At 44.4% G+C, this 19,446-nt stretch overlaps 1 protein-coding gene across 1 annotated transcript in view; it reads right to left on the minus strand.

The window, feature by feature from the left end:
• Positions 1-7,703, minus strand: part of LOC311248256 (uncharacterized protein) — a gene marked incomplete at both ends in the record, with an annotated part of 119,605 nt that extends 111,902 nt beyond the window's left edge. Inside the window, one exon of the mRNA XM_084339173.1 lies at positions 7,649-7,703. Within this exon, the coding sequence (XP_084195299.1) occupies positions 7,649-7,703 (55 nt within the window). The remainder of the gene's footprint in view (positions 1-7,648) is intronic.
• Between the last annotated feature and the right edge of the window lie 11,743 nt (positions 7,704-19,446).

Genomic DNA, 19,446 nt, shown 5'->3' on the forward strand with positions numbered 1-19,446 from the left:
GTTGGGCTTGCGGCTCTGCAGATATACCCTACTCATCTATCGAGGTTCCAAGCGACCCTATTGGGTACCAGAAAAGTCACGTGAAACATTGCAGACCACTGATTGGTCAGAAGAGAGACGTGTCACACGTTGTAGCGTCATGCAGTGTGTTACCACCAATCGGCAAGCGCGTATTAGGTTTTTACTTCCTGAATGTCAGATCATCACAACACGGCTAATAACGTTAGCTTTAACTCTCCGCCGGAGTGGACTACATCGCTCCTAAGGAGTACTAAACGAGACATAATGATTTTACTGTCTGCAACGAATGTTATAATAAAAGCCCTTCGTTCTATACACTTGTCTGATTGAAAACTTTATTAACAGACCGCAGAATGGGACAACTCAGCACGCTCTGAGCAAAGAAAGGAACTGAGATATGAATAGAGTATTGCTTGCCTTGCTATTGTCCGGTAAATACGCTGATGTTATTGAACGTATAACTATATAATGTTAATGCCACAAAACGAATGCCTTTATTATAAAGTAGTAACTTTATAGTAATAATAATAAGAAAGGGTCGGGGGGGTTAGGGGTAACCACCCCTGCCCGGGACACCGAGTGAACGGCGCACGACCAGAGTGGAAACTTCGAATCCGTGTTTCACTTTCAATAACTAATGCGTGCTTGCCGAATCCCAAACAATATTCATGCTGCAAAGTCATCCTCTAAAAATAGACATTTAGACTAGAGGCAGGCTATATGCTATAAAGAGTAGACTACTACAAAAAAAAAATGCATTCATACTTTTTTTTTTTTTTTTTTTTGTGCATGCGGTAATAACCGCGGCGGTAGGAAATATTTTGCAAATTTGTGCGGTAAGGAAATAATCAATACCGCGGCAGCTCTAACTACACGTCATCTGATGTTGACCGGATGGGCGAGGGGGCGTTTATAATTCCGTGGGCAGAGTTATACCAATCATCTAATGTGGGTCAAATGTTGATAAAAGCAGTTAGTATCGAAGATGGTAACGTTACACGCTGAAACTCACCCCAGTCTCCGCGCGCCGTTGGGCGATCATCGTCGAGTAGAAATTTTATCATTATGGGATATATTATTACCCGGTCCATCTCCAGCTTGTATAATGGTATAAACGTCCAAATCATGTTGTTTATCGAGTTATTGGCAATCGATCGCTATGTAGTGTGACGAGCTAGAGTGCCGGAACCTATACCGAGTGCCCGGAAGTAATATGGCCGACCAGCAAAACCTCTACTGCGCTTCCTGTTAAGCGGTTGCGCCGATCGGCCACCAGATGGCGCTCCTGAACCGCCAGAGAGCTCAGTGGGTCCTGCTGGTGGATCTCAGGCCAGCGGAGGGACATTATGAATCCGATCGCAGATTTTTGAAATATTGATATAAGGACGCTGTACAGCGTCCCCCGGCACCTTTAGCATGGCCAGGAAAGACGTCTAAAGACGGGTCCCGGCAGTCAAAGTGTTAAAATGACACAGCATCACACTTTAAAACACGTTCATTTTATAATCCTCACTCTCCGCAGGACTCTGCAGGAGATAAATTACATCGTGGGATCGGAGGCTACAATTCACGTGTATCAGCCGATATCGATACCAGCATTTTAGGCAGTATCGGCGGCATTTCCGAAACTCTACAGTCAACTATTCACTTTAGTTTAATACATGATGCATTGTCTAACTGGCTCGCTACTGATATCAACAAATGCGCATTTCAGTTTAAGAATGATAGGGATGCGCCAGCATGAGACCTCCGTTAGCTAGGTAGCTCACGTTAGCTCACGTTAGTTTTAACGAAATGACCCAGTAAACTAAATAGTTCACTTTATTTTAATACATGCATTGTCTAACGTCATCTAGCCAGCTAGCAGTAGCTACAGATAGCTCCTGATATCAATGTCTTGTAACATAATTGACATTCGTTTTTGCAGCTGAACATTGGCTAATTAGCTATCATGCTTCATAACACGTTTCAGACCCTGTTGAACTATCGCTCTGACTCAATAGTATCCATCTGCAGAACGTCAGCCCCAGCACTCTCAGGCCCCACGCTGAATGTGATTTGACCAAAGCAGAGTATACACACAGACAGTGGAGCTGTTTGCAGATAGCGATCATTTTGACTTGTTGCGTGGTGGCAATGTCTCGCAGACAATACAACTACAAGTATAATTATATAATATATATATTTTATAAAAAATATATATATATATTTTTTTTTATAAAATCAAAAACAATCGGTATCGATATCGGTATCGGCCGATATGGCTCATAGACGATCGGAGATCGGTGGCAAAAAACGTGATCAGGGCATCCCTAGTTCCGTTTAACTTGTCCTTTGATAACGGGTTTGTACAGAGAAGAGTTAAAAGCTCCCGCATTGTAAACAGCCTGGCTGTAGAAACGTTTGCTGCTAGTTTTAAGTAACAGTGATGCACAGCCATCTTAGATGACGTCATGCCCCTGGTAACTGGCTCCGGTTGCCCCGTAGACTCCTCCCCTCAGCCATCTTAGATGACGTCATGCTCCTGGTAACTGGCTCCGGTCGCCCTGTAGACTCCTCCCCTCAGCCATCTTAGATGACATCACGCCCCTGGTAACTGGCTCCGGTCGCCCCGTAGACTCCTCCCCTCAGCCATCTTAGATGACGTCATGCCCCTGGTAACTGGCTCCGGTCGCCCCGTAGACTCCTCCCCTTGGTTGAATTACGACATATGTGAGCTCAGACGGAAGTGTCGCAAAACAGAGAGGCAATGGAAATCTTCCAACCGCCAAGCACATTTTAACAATCTAATTAAGAGTGCCAGGGCTACTTCTTTCTCTAACCTTATCTCCTCCAGTAAGCAAAATCATAGAGTGTTATTTAAGACCATAAACTCAATTGTCAGCAGTCGCCCCCCCCCCCCCCTCCCCTCTGCACCCATATGTTCAAATGATGACTAATATTTTTCTTTTGTGTTTTTTAAACAAAGTTGCTGATGTAAGGGCAAACATCACCCCCCTCCTCCTCCCTCTCTGTCCAGTTAGCCAATCTTCCTTGAGCAGTTTTTCGCCTGTCTCCCTGACAGACCTAGTCTCTGGTTCCGTCAGTTTATTTTAAAGTAACGTTGCATTCTTCTGTACACATCGCTTACTGAACCGAAGGTCCCAACCGAAACAGTTCGGTGAGAATACGTGTACCGTATATATATATTAGGGATGCCCCGATCACGTTTTTTGCCACCGATACCGATCACAGAAATTAAAAATCATCTTATATAACTTTTTTTTTTTTTTTTTTATAAAATATATATATTATATAATTAGACTTGTACTTGTATTATCTGCGAGACATCGCCACCACGCAACAAGTCAAAATGCTCGCTATCTGCAAACAGCTCCACTGTCTGTGTGTACTCTAGTAGCCTCCAGCTCCAAAAAGGATTCTCCTGTGCTGCAGCGGGACCCTATTGGTAACGTTACTGTGCTTTGGTCATATCACATTCAGCAAGCCCTCAGCTCGAATACGCATTGAATCAATGTTATAAGACATTGATATCAAGAGCTATCTGTAGCTACTGCTAGCCGGCTAGATGACGTTAAGACAGAACTTTTTAGTTCAATGGGACATTACGTTTTGAACAGTGAACTAACATCAGCTAACGCAAGCTAACGGAGGTATCAACATGGACTACTAGACTTGCTGGATCATTTGTTGATATCAGGAGCTATCCGTAGCTAGCCGGCTAAATACCGTTAGACAATGTCTACTAAGAGTGAATAGTTGACTGGGTAATTTTGTTTAAACAGTAACGATAGCTAGGTAGCTAACGTTTGCTCACGTCGAATTTTTTCTACCTTAAACAGATCTTTTTCAAGTTCCAAGTTTTTATACTCTTATCAACATGCGAGTCAACAAATGCTTGCTTTATGCAGCCATTTAACACAAAAGGATGACCCTCATGCATTGCAAATTTGCATCAAATTCAGAGTGATGCACAAAATAACTTAAGAAAATAATAATTTAAAACAATGAATAAAGTGTGCATGAAATAATAGGGGAAAGAAAACGTTAGGAACTTGTTACATTCACCCACACAAGGGCTGAGTAATCACACACCCCCCTCTCTCTCTCTCACACTCTCTTTCTCTCTTGCCCCTTCCTCATCTCTCTCACCCCCTCTCTCTCTATACATCTCACTCACACACACACACACACTGTGACACACACACAGACACTTCAGAAACAAACATAGTATCAATGGGCCTCATTCAACAATACGCTCTTATTATTTGTCTTATATTCTTGCTTACCTGTCTGTTAAGAGAACAATAAGAAAAGCCACCGCCACATTCATCAAGCTGTTCTTAATACTTTGAGCGCCACGCCTGGTTTTCCGTTTTACCGCTTGAATGCCACCATCGGCGCCAATGTTAACGTTAATATCGCCTAATCTATGTTTTACATTGTGGCTATGTGTCTAATCTGCCCATCGCATTATCAAAGACTATTTTCCAGTCAGTGCTGTGAAGGCAGATTGTTTTTTTATTGCGTCGTTTCCGTTTCAGAGCAGTTAGAAAAGCCCCCGTTTTGATATAAAAAACAGCTCATTCTGGAGCATTCTATGAAAATCGTCTTTTAGTGGAATATTCCACAACGTTGATATTCGTCGGCCTTTTTATGAATCGTTTTCAAATAAACGCTAGATGATCAATATTATACGTGCACGCAAGCACATTACGGCCGCGCACTGATAATAGCTCCGTTGATTTCCTCACAGACTTTTACAGTGAAACCGAAAGAAGACATTTCACAAAACAGCTTATAACTTCATCAAACTTACTCTAATTATCCTACCACTGATAACATAGAGTCCTTACCTGACATCAGATGGTATCCAACTGGTATATTCCAATTCCTGATCACCATTCGAAAAAATCGATACGTGTATGGATCCAACGCGATACAGTAGAACTCCATGATCCGCGGGGCTCTGAGGCTCCAGAATGAACTCTGGTAACCCCGGCTGGATCAGTGAACTGGAAAATGTGGAGTACCGAATTTTTTTCCCCATTCATTTTCATTGAGTCCATTCCAAAATCACTTATGTCATCTGGGAGACGACAGGGGGCGCTTTTTTCCACGGTGATCGCCGGCGCCCCTCGGCTATACTCGGGTAGGCTCGGGTGATGCAATAATTTTTCAGATCGCAAAAAAAAAAAAAAAAAAATCTGAGAAATCTCGTGAGTGGCATTCTACGTCACTATTAACACTTTGGGTGCCGGGAAACGCCTAAACACGTCATTCCCGGCCATGCTCAAGTTGCCGAAGACGCCTTACAGCGTCTTTAATATCAATATTTCAAAAATCTGGGATCGGATTCATATGTCCCCTACGCTGGCCTGAGATCCACCAGGAGGACCCACTGAGCTCTCTGGCGGTTCAGGAGCGCCATCTGGTGGCCGATCGGCGCAATCGCTTAACAGGAAGTGCCGTAGAGGTTGTGCTGGACGGCCGTATTACTTCCGGGCACTCGCTAATAGGTCCCGGGACTCGATCTCGACACACTACATAGCGATCGATTGCCAATAACTCGATAAACAACATGATTTGGACGTATATACCATTATACAAGCTGGAGATGGACCGGGTAAATCTACATCCCATAATGATAAAATTTCGACTCTACGATGATCGCCCAACGGCGCGCAGAGACTGGGGTGAGTTTTAGCGTGTAAAGTTACCGTCTTCGATACTAACTGCTATTATCAACATTTGACCCACATTAGATGATTGGTATAACGCTGCCCACGGAATTATAAACGCCCCCTAGCCCATCCGGTCAACATCAGATGATGTGTAGTAACTTCTAGAAGTACGTCTAGTTGGAATTTTTTATATCGCGCTGATTGCCATAAAACTGTATTGCATCATCAATATAATGTATTTGGGGCTATAGATCACGTTCTGGAGAAAGCTGCAGAAAGAGATGAAAACATACTTATACATTAGACCATACTTTACTATGAATATGTGAATGAAAAAGTTTAACGTTGCTACACAATGAACAATACATATAGGACTTTGAATGGGCCCTAATAATGGCAATGTAGCAATAGAATTTAAAAAGTTATAGCCCTGCAAAGAAGGGGACTTTCTCTATAGACAAATAGAGCCGGCAACCTACGGTTGATAATGAATTTAACCCATGGCAGCCAAAGTGTTAAAAACCCGAGAAATCTCGTGAGTGGCACTCAAAGTGTTAAAGTCCAAATCTGTTCTTACCCAGGTTTTTTGAATGGTGAATCCCACTCATTCTAAACTGGATGCGCGTTCTCGCGCAAGTCATTTGCATACAGAGACACGCCTCGCGGGCTCATTATAATACGAGAGCCGTGGGTCTACATTTTATAGAGCGGATCCCCCGGCCGTATTCAAGCGCTGGAGCGCTTTGCGATGGATAAAAATTAGATAGGAATCAAATGTATTGTCATCATACAGCACCTATAGCTATATAATGGAATATACTGTATTAATATAGACACAACGTCATCCACGCTTGGTTGGTATTTTCTAAAGTGGTCGCGTCCAATAAACAAGTGACTGCGGTCACAAAATCCCCAGGCTTGCAAACCGCAGTCACGAAAGGGGCTAGGTTCATTTAGTGCAGAAACGGATCGGAAACGCGGCAAATTAAACACAATCAAGGGTCATTTTCTTCAGTGCATCTCAATGCCAAAGAGCTGCTGTGTTACGCTTTGTACTAGTAATAACATAATCAAAAATCCAAATCGAAAGTTTTATATAATACCAGTTGAGGCATCACGGATAGCTGGCGGCTATGAAGAGGGCACATGTACTCAGACGGGAGAGTCGATCAAAGCAGACCCTGGCCCCCCAAGTCAAATCATACGTATGTCTGCTCTACCCATTTCATAACAGGTGAGAATAAGGAACAAATGTGTATATATCGTAAATTAAGTTTTATTGGCTCTGAGGCTGTAAACAGCAGAGAAATGTTAGCGGCTAGCTACTTCACCATAACGTTAGTCCATTCTCTTAAAGTAGCCTTCATGCCTTTTTTCCCTGCCTTAGAATCACCAGAAAGGCTTTCGAAATAGTGAAATGCCATGTTGAAAACAAATTATATGAAAAGGTTATGAAATGAACAAGAAAGTGATAAAATATGTAATAAAAACGGATCTCAACGCATACATTTGATCTAGAAATCAGTTTGTTTTCCACCATACCAAGATGGCGGCGGTAGCACTTAATGGCGTCGTGACTATAGATATATATGGTCGTGAGCACACACATCTTCTCTATCATTCACAGATAGACTGAGGTTAGAATTGGACATTAGAAAATAAACAATTCAAAACACAATTGACCAAAAACAAACATCACGACATACCTGTCATGTAAAAGAAATATACAACGCGTCAGCATTAAGCACTTAATGGCGTCGGTAGCACACACATCTGCGGTTGGAGAAAACTCCAGTACGGCCAAATCTCTTATATAAACAACTGCACATCATCAACATCCAATTACTGTGCAAACCCGGTTCATTATTTGGAAACTTATTTTACAACATAATCGACTCTTAAGACCAGAAATATATATCAAGGTAACTCGGACAACTACGTACCTTCTATCATCCACAGAGACAGTCTCTGAGGTATAAACGGGACGTGAGATACCATAACGTCGCTCGCGCGAGAAAAAAGCAAAATAAAAGACCCAGCTCCCAAAAACGACCCTCTGCTACAACTTTGAGAATACAAAAATTACAATAAATAATAACAAAGGAATAAAATAAAACGTGAGGGATTGTTTGTGGAATGCATAACGTATATTAAATATACCTGCTACATTAACACCCTCTTCCTATATTACTGTAGCTGCTGTAGTCGTAGAACAGTACAGTATATGGATTGTTGGTCCAGTGTTGCCAGATGGGAAATGTTAAAGTATCGTACCGTAGGCTTAAAATGGTCGTATGCAAGTCAAGTCATAATAACCACGACAACAAATAGGCATGAACTTGTAATTTCAGAAAACATGTTTTTATTGATGGATGAATGAATGAATGAACGAATGAATGAAAACTTTATTTAACAGATTGTAGAATGGGTACAATGCAGTACGGCTCAATACACACAATTGTTAAGGGGATGCAGACCAGAGAAAGACGTTTGTCTTGTTTACATCAGGGTCCCCCATTTTCAATTCATAGTGACATTTATGACATACACAACATACATAACATTTATGGCATAGGGACATACATGACATACAGGTATATAGTACTGTTACATTTGTGACATATACGATATGCAAATATACAGTACTGTTACCCATAGATCCTAACAGAGAATATATACATATGATGGGGAGGAGACTGTACATTAGGAGGGGGTGGGTGGGTGAAAGAAAAAAATATATATATAATATACGGTGGGGAGAAAATATATACATATGGTGGGGAGGAGACTGTCTATTAGGAGGGGGGGGGTTGGACATTTACGGTGGCCAGTTTCGAATTGCAGCTTCCCGTAGGTGCTCTTTAAGAGCGGTTTTGAATGTGGGTAGGGATTCACATCTTTTTACGGCTGTCGGTAGGGCGTTCCACATTGTTGTGGCATAATTGCGAAATGTGTTTAGTCCCTTGTTTGTGCCGAATCTGGGTTGCACATGTGTTGTGGAACTCCCTCTGGTGTTGTGGGCATGGTATTCACTGACCTTTGGGAAGTATTTCGACATGTACATGGGTACCTGTGTGGTGTAGTGTATCTTGTAGACCAGGCCCATTGCAAGTTGCTGTACTGTGTCGTCTACTCGAAGCCATCCTATAGGTAGTCAAAGTGGGCAGGGTCGAGGTGGGTTCTAGGAGTAAGGTCAAGTAGTAGTCTGACCAGTTTGTTTTGTGATGTTTGTAATCTTGTTTTTAGCGCCTTTGAGGTGCTTTGGTACCATGAGGTGCAAGCATAGTCATAGTACCCTTGAATGAGTGCTCCTACCAGAGTCTTCAGGGTATTCTTGTTTACCAGAGAGGAGATCCTGTACAAGAATCTAGTTCGTTGGTTGACTTTTTTGATTACATTGGATGCCATTTTGTCACAGGAAAGATTTGCCTCTAGGATGGAACCCAGGTATGTAATTTCATCTTTCCTTGTGACAATATTGTCACCCACTGTAACTGAGAAGCCGTCGGTCTTGCTGAGTTTGTTATTTGATCCGAAGAGAATGGACTCTGTTTTACCCAGGTGTAATGATAGTTTGTTATTAGCGAGCCCCGTGCAGATTTTGCCTAGTTCAGAGCTGAGAGTTTTTTCAACCTGTAACTCATCACTTCCTGATGAGCTTCATACTTGATCCACTACTGTTGGGATTTAGGCCAATAAGAGCTACATTCACTGTATGACGAAAGGGGATATTTTGAGAGGCAGGCACAAGCACCCAATCAGTGTGAAATGTATATAAAGTAGGCAGATGAGAGAACTGTTTCACAATAGAACTATCTTGTTTCACTTTAAAGTAACACAATAGCAGAGTTATAGACATAAACATTATATTTTGATCGAACTATGAACGTGTCTCAAATGCAAGGAAGCTTCCTATCACCTTGCTACCTAACTAGGAACCTTCCTAATTTTAGGTACCTCGTTTGGATGTAGGTAATAGAAAAAGCATTCGTTTGAAACAGCCTTTCTAACCGGCAACACATGACTCCAGCTGAGTTCTATAGGCAGGAGCTCAGGCCCCCAGCCGCTGTCTCCACTGGTCCTATGGTTTTAAGCAGAAACACAAGTCAGTCTATGTAAATATTACATTTCTAATTCACTGGTCCTATAGTTTTAAACAGAAACAAGTCAGTCTATGTAAAGATTACATTTATAATTCACTAGTGTCGAATAGATATCCCTTTCCAATGTACAGTTTCTTCCCCCTCAAATGTATATATTCTCTTTTAGAAACTATCTGTAAATAAACAGTACATTTGTATATCTTGTATGTCATAAATGTCTGGATGTAACAGTACTGTATATCTGTATGTTGTGTATGTCATATATGTTACGATGAATTGAAAATGGGGGATCCTGATGTAAACAGGACGAAAGTCTCTCTGGTCTGCATCCCCTTAACAATTGTGTGTATTGAGCTGTACTGTATTGTCTCCATTCTGCAATGTGTTAATAAAATCTCCAATCAATCAATCAATCAATCAACCAATCAATCAATCAATCAATCAATCAATCAATCAATCAATCAATCAATCAATCAATCAATCAATCAACACTGAAGCCAGAGCAGAGACTCTGCAGTTACCACAGCTCGCCACTAGAGGGCAGTAAGATTTGTAACATTTGGGGCGTGGTCCGGCGAAAATTTTAGAATTTTCTTTTAGAATTTTAAATGCATCAATTTGGTGCACTTTGAGGGTCAAGTAGAGATCAACATACTGTATGTATAAAACAACAGCCTAGAGGCTTTTAACCTCTTAAGCCCGAGCCCTATTTTCTGAAAATCCGCCTAAAAATACATACATAAGTAAATGGAAGATTGCTCCACTTCTACAAGGTCAATTTGCATGTTATTGGTATAGGGACATCTATGGACCTCAGGGAATGTTTTCCCATTGTCAGAAATAGTGTGTCTATTACTAGGCTTGCTTAAATTACCTCCTGAGGCCCAAGCTGTTTTTTTTTACCTGCATTTTTTATTTCTCTTGGCTATTTGGGCTTATTGGACCCTAATTAGAATAAAAACTAAGTATCATCTTTTGATATGATGTACTTTTAGAGAAAAATGATGTCCACATAATATGGATTCTTGGTCCGAACTTCCATAAAACCCAATTAAGTCACCATTGTGTAATATAATGAAAAACTCTTTATTTCCACCTTGAACACAGCAGTTTTTTTTCTGACTGCTTTTGCATGTATTAATAACACATACACACACATTTTTGAACATGTTATTTTTGAACATGTTTTGAATATCAGAGTAAAAATGGAAACAGGGCAGTACATACAGGATACAGTACATACAGGATACAGTACAGTACATACAGGATACTGTGCAGTACATACAGGATACAGTACAGTACATACAGGATACAGTGCAGTACATACAGGATACAGTACATACAGGATACAGTACATACAGGATACAGGGCAGTACATACAGGATACAGTACATACAGGATACAGTACAGTACATACAGGATACAGTACATACAGGCTACAGTACAGTACATACAGGATACAGTGCAGTACATACAGGATACAGTACAGTACATACAGGATACAGTGCAGTACATACAGGATACAGTACATACAGGATACAGGGCAGTACATACAGGATACAGTACATACAGGATACAGTACAGTACATACAGGATACAGTACATACAGGCTACAGTACAGTACATACAGGATACAGTGCAGTACATACATGATACAGTACAGTACATACAGGATACAAGGCAGTACATACAGGATACAGTACATACAGGATACAGTACATACAGGATACAAGGCAGTACATACAGGATACAGTACATACAGGATGCAGTACATACAGGATACAGTACAGTACATACAGGATACAGTACATACAGGATACAGTACATACAGGATACAGTGCAGTACATACAGGATACAGTACATACATAACCCAACTAATTTATGTATGTATATATGTATTTAGTGATTGAATTGGTATGTATTACATTTAGACAATGTACAGCCTTTTAACTGCACCAGATATACTTGTTTTCTCATTTTACATGTGTGCATGTTTACTAGTATATATTCGACGAGCTTCAGTCCATAAGTACACAAACGTGTACATCATGTTTAGCAACATGCTAAGTTCTTATTTTTACACTTTTCTTTTCAAATTTGCTTGTCGTGACAAATGTCCAACGCTTATATACATATCTAAATAAGGATAAGCCATAAAATAAGGCAGGACTTCTTACCTGGTCGATGTTTGTGTCTGGAGTTGCCACTTGAATCTTCCCTCCTATTCGCCGCCATGTTGAATTTTTACCAATGTATGTTATACTCTTCTGACACCACCAGATGTCCACATATGTAGCCATAAGTCCCCAATTCAGCAGTGTACACAATTGTGGACATACAAGCTAAAAAGTGCTGTCCACGCATGTGACCACTAAGCCTTAAGAGGTTAAATAAAATTGTGATGAAACACAGGAGAATATGAATTATGATTTTTCTTTGCATCTTTGACAGGGAATAACACCATGCTAAAAATGACCAGACAGGAAAAACTGCCACTGAGCTTGTTCAGTAACTTCTTGAGATCACGTGTACAAAAAAATCTAAGGGAATGAATAAAGGGAAGATGATTAAACAGAATGTTTTGTACTAGATACAGTACTGAATTCTGCCATCCGGACTGCAATTTGAAATATTATTATAGAATATAGAATAGCAGGCCTATAAATGACCTTATTATAACGATGTTGCACATCTATGAATCGGGGCAAATCTACTCGTTCCAATGACAATGAATTTGGATTTAGTATCACCAGGCGTGCATGAAGAACCGAGAATGAAATCTACTGTAAATACAGTCAGCTTTATATTTTTTCTTGACAGGCAGTGCTCATCAAACTTTTGTATGACCTCGTCAAACTTGTCTTTGTCGTCGGGTTAAGCAGCAACACAAAGGTGTTGAAGACTTCTATTGCCTCTGTGCCGGCGACGGTGAGTAGCATGGCTATTTTCCTCGCATCTACACTCTTGTCCACCCCAACAGCGGCGAGATACAGCAGGAATTGCTGTTTGAAAGCTCTCCAATTTGCATCCACATTTCCCGTCAGTTTCAATGTGCCGGACGGTTTGAATGCTTTCATCTTCTTGCATTGCTTCTTACTTTTACTCCTGGTACCATGTAAAGATTGTAGTCTACTATCAATAAGACACTCGGTTAGATCTTTATGCTTGCTTCAGCCAGCTGTTTATTGTCTGCAGGTTGTACACAGGTGCCCTAATTATATAGCCCTACCAGTAACCATAGTAACAGCTTGCATGATGTTATACTGCCACTTAGTGGTAGCAGCTATGATGTTACCTTTTTCTGTATTAACTCGAACCTTAGTGAGAGTACAGGAGAGTGTTCCCTTCACTCTAGGGCCGAAGTGGTCATGTACAGTCACCCTGTGCCCCTGTGTCGCACATGAAATGCCTGCCTGAGATGGTGTCCCGAATAAACAGTAGCCTGCCGGCCCCACCAACGCTCATGGCCACTGTTGAGCGCCGGCTCGGGCGTTTCCCGGCCCCTTGTAAGTACATGGGGGACGGCATTGGTTAGCCCTGGCTCCATACTTTGTGTGAAAGAAATACCAGCCAGTGTCTCTCCCTCGCTGGCGAGGGGCTGCCACCGCAGCAGCAACGGTATAATCCCCATGGTGAGAGGAAGAGGGTTGGTCCTGGTAGAACACGGCCGCACAGTGTTGATGTTGGCTGGCCAAAAATAACTTATCCGCCTCCGCGGCTAACATACAGCAGTCATTTATTGTTGTGTTGGCCAAGGCAGCCCTTACCTGAGCCGGTAACTCGGATGGGTACCTTTCACATTTGAACCGATACCGGTACCGGTACCGGTACCTGTGAATCGATACCGGTACCCAACTGTACCTTTTTTCGGTACTTTAGTCTCAAGAAATTTAATTTACCTACCTCAGTAAAAAAAAAGAATCCAAACTTCAAATAACGTTAGGTTATGACTATAACCAAGTTCTGTTAGTATAGCGACGCTCGGCATCGCTCTCTGCACTATCTCGCATATGTGCACGCGCACTGAATAAAGACCACAATGTACCTTTAATCCCAATATTCGTCTGACCACACCCCTATCAGCTTACCCATATAAGCAGGGGTGGGGCCACCCACTCGCCTCCTTCCCAAGCTTTCGCCACAAGGCGAGGTCAAAGGCTGCAGCGGCGTCGGATGCCGAGCGTCGCTATACTAACAGAACTTGGTTATAGTCATAACCTAACGTTCTGTATCGTATCGCTCTCGCTCGGCATTGCTCTCTGCACAAGGGAGGCCGAGCGAGAGCCAACGGCCGACAAATACACCCCGCTGACAGCCCCCCACAAACCATCAGAACAGGGAGGGCCGAGCCCCCCCGACCCACCCTAATGGCGGGCACCCCCCCTATTAGGGGCTTCACGGGAGGGCGACGGACCCGACCGTGCGAAGAGGCACTCAAGCAACTCAACGCACAGGGTGAGCAGACCGTGGCTTGACCCCACGACTACACACACGCACAACCCGCATGCCACCCGGGAACAAACGGAGGAACAACCTCGTTACTGCCCCCAGAATCACGGGGTCAAGGGCAAACCCAACCCCGTGGCAAGGCCGTAGCAGCGGAGCACGAAGGAAGACCCAGACCCACCAAAAGGACTGGACTCCCTAGAATGGGGGCCCGGAGAAGTCCATGATGCCAGCATCAAGACCCCACCAGGTGGGCACGTAGTGCCCCGCCCCCCACATCGCCAGCGTATTCGGACAAAGGCCCCTCAGTTACTGCACCTGGTATTCCCAAGCGGAATCCCAACCAAGTACTAACCAGGCCAGAACCTGCTTAGCTTCCGAGATCGGACGAGATCGGGCGTGTTCAGGTCGGTATGGCCGTAAGCCGAGCGGGCCCTGTCCCCCCAATAGTACACCGCCTGGCACACTGACCCTGCAGAACAGGCAGTCAGCATGGCCGTAAGCACACAAAAAAGGTTAACCAACGGAAGCAGGCAGCGCACCGGGGAAAAACCAGGCAACAGGCTGTTAACCCTAGCCTGGAGACTGCGGACGAGACAGGCGCCAGAGGGGACAGCGGAACACAGCTGCCCCGGAGGAAGGGGCGTATGCTGGCGTTGTTGCATGACCAAGCCTCCATTTAAAAAACCCCACCCAGAGGGGTTGAGGCAGAGAAGGCTGACACGATTGGCAGACGTCATGAACGTGCAGGGGCACCCTCAACCGGGTAACCCGGGAGTTGACACTGCTCCAACACACCAGGGAATCAACCACCTTGGTGTTACCCAATGCGGTGGTTGTTCCTATAACCCCTCAAGAAAAAACTCCAAAACACACCTGCGGGTATACACCGGCTATACCGCAGTACAAGTGTCTCAGTTTTCAAAAAAGGGTTAACCCAGGCCTACGGGTCGACGAACATTACCTCGGACCGGGCCTGGCGATACGGGAAGCACAGGGTCACCAGAGGAGGTCAAAGACCACCCCCAACAGGCCCCTCTTCGCCATGCGTGAGAGAGGAGCGAAAAATAATGGAGAACCAGCCCCTAAGCACACCGTACTCGGTATTCCCAGGCGGTCTCCCAACCAAGTACTAACCAGGACCAACCTGTGTAGCGGCCGAGATCCGACGAGATCGAGCGTGTACAGGTTGGCATGGCCGTAAGCCATTACGACAGTGCTGAGTAAAAACGTACCCAACCAGGGTCTCCATAGCGCTTAACCCTGTGACACCCGGACCGACCTGGCATTTTTCCCCCTGAAAAAAGCCCAAGTCCCTCAGGGTACCAGAACAGCAGATCTGCATCCCCGGCGGACAACGGGTTCAACTGATCCGGTCCAGCGTGACCAGAACCAGTCCCGTGCCCTAACCACGCCGACATGCCAACTCCAGGAGAAAGGGCAGATATGCGTGTCGATCTTAACATGAAAAAGAAGGCGCCACCCAGACGTTCGGCCGAACCGCGCCTGGTGGCCCACCCCAAGGGCGTGAGACCCCTCTACATATGTTCAGATCCATTCCGTCATCATCCCCCAGACATGAACGAGAATCCGTCGAAAAACCAACCCAGGTCGTGGGATTTGGTCGTCGGAAGAGGAAAAACCCCCATCTCAGTTGCTTTATAAAAACGCCGTTTCAACCACAAGCAACCAAGGCGTGCCAGTCAGTCGCCTGTTTACAGCGAGCTAGCACTATACGTGCGTCGGGACACACCCCCATCAATGAACAGGCTATTTAGACCGGTCATTGAATCCCCAAGGCGCCCAGGGGAACGACAAGAGGGGTGTGACACTCCCTAACTCCAAAACTTTTTGAATAGAAAAGAAGGAAGCATCAACAGTATGTATCCCAGTCTACACAGCCAGGGGTAAAAATTGTTCACATTTTTACATCCCACCACCCTCCCATAGGAAGGAGACGGGGATCCCCAGAGAGACTTCCCACGCGAGCTGTACAGATTGAAAAGAATATATTGCACCTTGAGCCATGTAAAAAATTGGTTTTAGGGCTCTCCGGGGAAGAGGCACTGAACCCATACACACTCAATAATCGAATTGAATCGAATACATATACAATAGAATAGGACCCTTCTAGAGGGTCCACTCACTTTGACAATCTGAGGAGGAAGGCTCTGTACTCCGATGGAGGCTCCCTCACATGGAAGAAGGAGTCCGAACTCACAGAAGGCCCGAATAGGCGCTTGGTGAGGAGGAGCCCTGACCACCCCCCTGAAACAGATCCATCACATGGACCTGAACAGCACACGGAAGTCCTACCAACAGAGACGCGCACGGTGACGTACTCTATGGCGGGGGAATTCCTGCGGTGCACACGCCCAATATACCAGGCCGTGGGACCAGGAACTCCCCCCCCCCCCCCCCCCCCCGTAACGTGCCGAACCGCCACGTGACGGGAACCTTGAAGGACAGGGGGTGTACCCCTGACCGACAGAAACAAGGGGGAGAGGAAAGGTTACCAGTTCACCCCTTTACGACCCCACACCCATGATACGATGTAATGACAAAAAGAGAATAGTCAGCTCTATGAAGCGTTTGACAGCCCCACACAGCGCATGAGCTAACCTGCTATCTGATTTTTACTAAGGAAAAAACACAGAATAGAGAGGGCTCTAAGAGCCCCGGTCCAACATACACATGTGCTTCTGTGGCCAGTCCAACCCAGTTGTAGGTCACATGACACACACAACCCATCATCACCTACAAAAAATGGCAAAAACACTCAACAGAGGAACGCCGTTTTTCACAATGAGAGAATACATCATTCTCGATCAGTATCGGCCACAGGCCTTGCTAAGCACACACGACAGCGACCAAACCATTTTTTCTTTTAGGAAAATAAAGTTTCTCCAGCAGTTTTAGCACAACCTCAGCAATCAAGCCAAGGGTTACATCGCATCCCTACCACACAAAAGACACAATTAGTGCACAACATGTCTGATAGGAGGATGAAAAAGTCCCCAGGGAACCGGGGGGAAACACAATCCTCTTATTTTACCCTCAATACGGCCAGTTAAAACAGGAAAACCTGTTAATATGTGAACACACTGTTCATTGTCATCACAGGCTGAGAAAAGAACATTCTTTTACTCACTTGTCACTAAGCATAGCTTCATAGGTTAGTTACCTTAGTTGTGAGTACACGGTACATAACAACACACATGATGTTACTCACACAACAACCAGATCATTATCACATCTGTAACAACAACCCGATTTGCACGGAGAAGCTAACTGCCAGTGACAAAAACAGCTCACACATAACCCGCGTCGTACCCTAAATGCACTGCAGCAACACACGTTTTGGGAAAAAACATCGTTATTCACAATACATTTAGAAAAGTAAAACCAGAAGACGTGTTATAAGGTCTGGTCAAACCTGTTCCTACCCGGAACGTAGATCAGCGAAGTGCAGTCACAGACACCGTAGGAACACAGCCGCTCCTGTGTTGTTCGAACTGAGCAGCGTCGCCGCTCCAACCCGCACTACAGTCCTCTCTGTTGATGCAACCTTGCCGTCCTGGCTCAGGGCAGGGTCGACGAAAACATCCCCTGTCAAGGATGACGTCGTAGTCAAGAGTGTAAAACATGTTAAAATCAAAGCACGTTCAACAGAATAGCATCAAGCTAACGGCTGCTCCAACCGTTCGGGCGCTACTGCTCCTGCTCGCGAGACGCCGAGCTAACGGCGCACGCGACCAGAAGCAAGCTCATAGCGGCGCGCGAGAAGCTAAAGCTACCCCGCGCCAGGCCATGGCCTATAGCAGCAAGCTAACGTTACCTAGCGATCACGCCATGCTAGCACCGCAGCTAACAGCTGACTGGCTAACAGTAGGCCCAACCTAAGCAGGCCATGCAGCGATCCAGCAGGCTAACGCAGCAGTTAACAGCTGACTGGCTAACCGCAAGCTATGAACATGTAAACAATGACATAACACTCACCCAGACAGGCTGCCGTTCTGAACCTCTCCTCACTTTTTAAGAGAAAAGAGAAAACAAGATGTCAACACCGCTTCACAACGGTGATTTTACCAACACCCGACGGAATCAGCACAATACCAAACTGGCCTGTGTAGCTGATTTGAACATGGATCTGCCGCTATCGCACATCCATGCACATATCCCCTCGTGAAGGAATACTCTCATTTGGATATGAAAGATGGGGCCTTAACACGGTGACAGAGAGAATCCACTCGTCCAGAACACACAGGGATCACCAGTGTTAATGGTCGCGGCCCACTAGTTAAAACTATAATGGTCTTCAGACCAAGGCCTTCTGTCGCCTAGGTGGCTGAACAAAGGACCCTAGCCTGCGGCCGGTTTCCATAAACATTGTCAAGTAGCCCCCATAGCACTAACAGACAAGTGGAGCCTGCCAGCAAAACACTACTCACCCAACCTGGAACGCATCGCATCTCACAACAGCGGCATGTCCGACAGGTCAGCTGTGGCCTGACAGGTTTCACCCCAACAAACACAGCAAGGAACTGCAGTTGAGAAGCATGCAGCGGCGTGCTCCCAATACGAAAACCGGTGGAGGATTTTTAGAATGATCAACATCTTCCAGACACTCCAGTACGAAGACAATATCGCCGTATTTTCTCGAAAATAGTGAGAGAGAAAATAAAGATATGATGTCAACGTATCCTTGTTTCCCAAAGCTGCTCCTAATCCTTTCCATCATGGTGTCAAGTGTGGGGATCTACCGAGGCACTTCTTCCTTGTGATGAAAGCGAGAAGGAGGCGAGTGGGTGGCCCCACCCCTGCTTATATGGGTAAGCTCATAGGGGTGTGGTCAGACGAATATTGGGATTAAAGGTACATTGTGGTCTTTATTCAGTGCGCGTGCACATATGCGAGATAGTGCAGAGAGCGATGCCGAGCAAGAGCGATACGATACAGAACTACAATTTCGACAGTTTTCGGCTTGTCATTGCTCCGACTGCTTTGTTGTTGAATCAAGTCAAATCCTAGGTAAGCATATATTGTGCGTGTGAACGTTGACATGAAAAGAAAAAAGTTAAAAAAAAAAAAAGTAAAAAAAAAAAGAATTAATAAAAAAATATTTCTTTTTCATTTTTTTTTCGGTTTCTCACTTGATTCGATACTCGGTAGTACCGACGTGTTTCGGTTC

This window comes from Notolepis coatsorum, assembly GCF_963971535.1.
Source record: "Notolepis coatsorum genome assembly, contig: SCAFFOLD_550, whole genome shotgun sequence".
NCBI lineage: Eukaryota > Metazoa > Chordata > Actinopteri > Aulopiformes > Paralepididae > Notolepis > Notolepis coatsorum.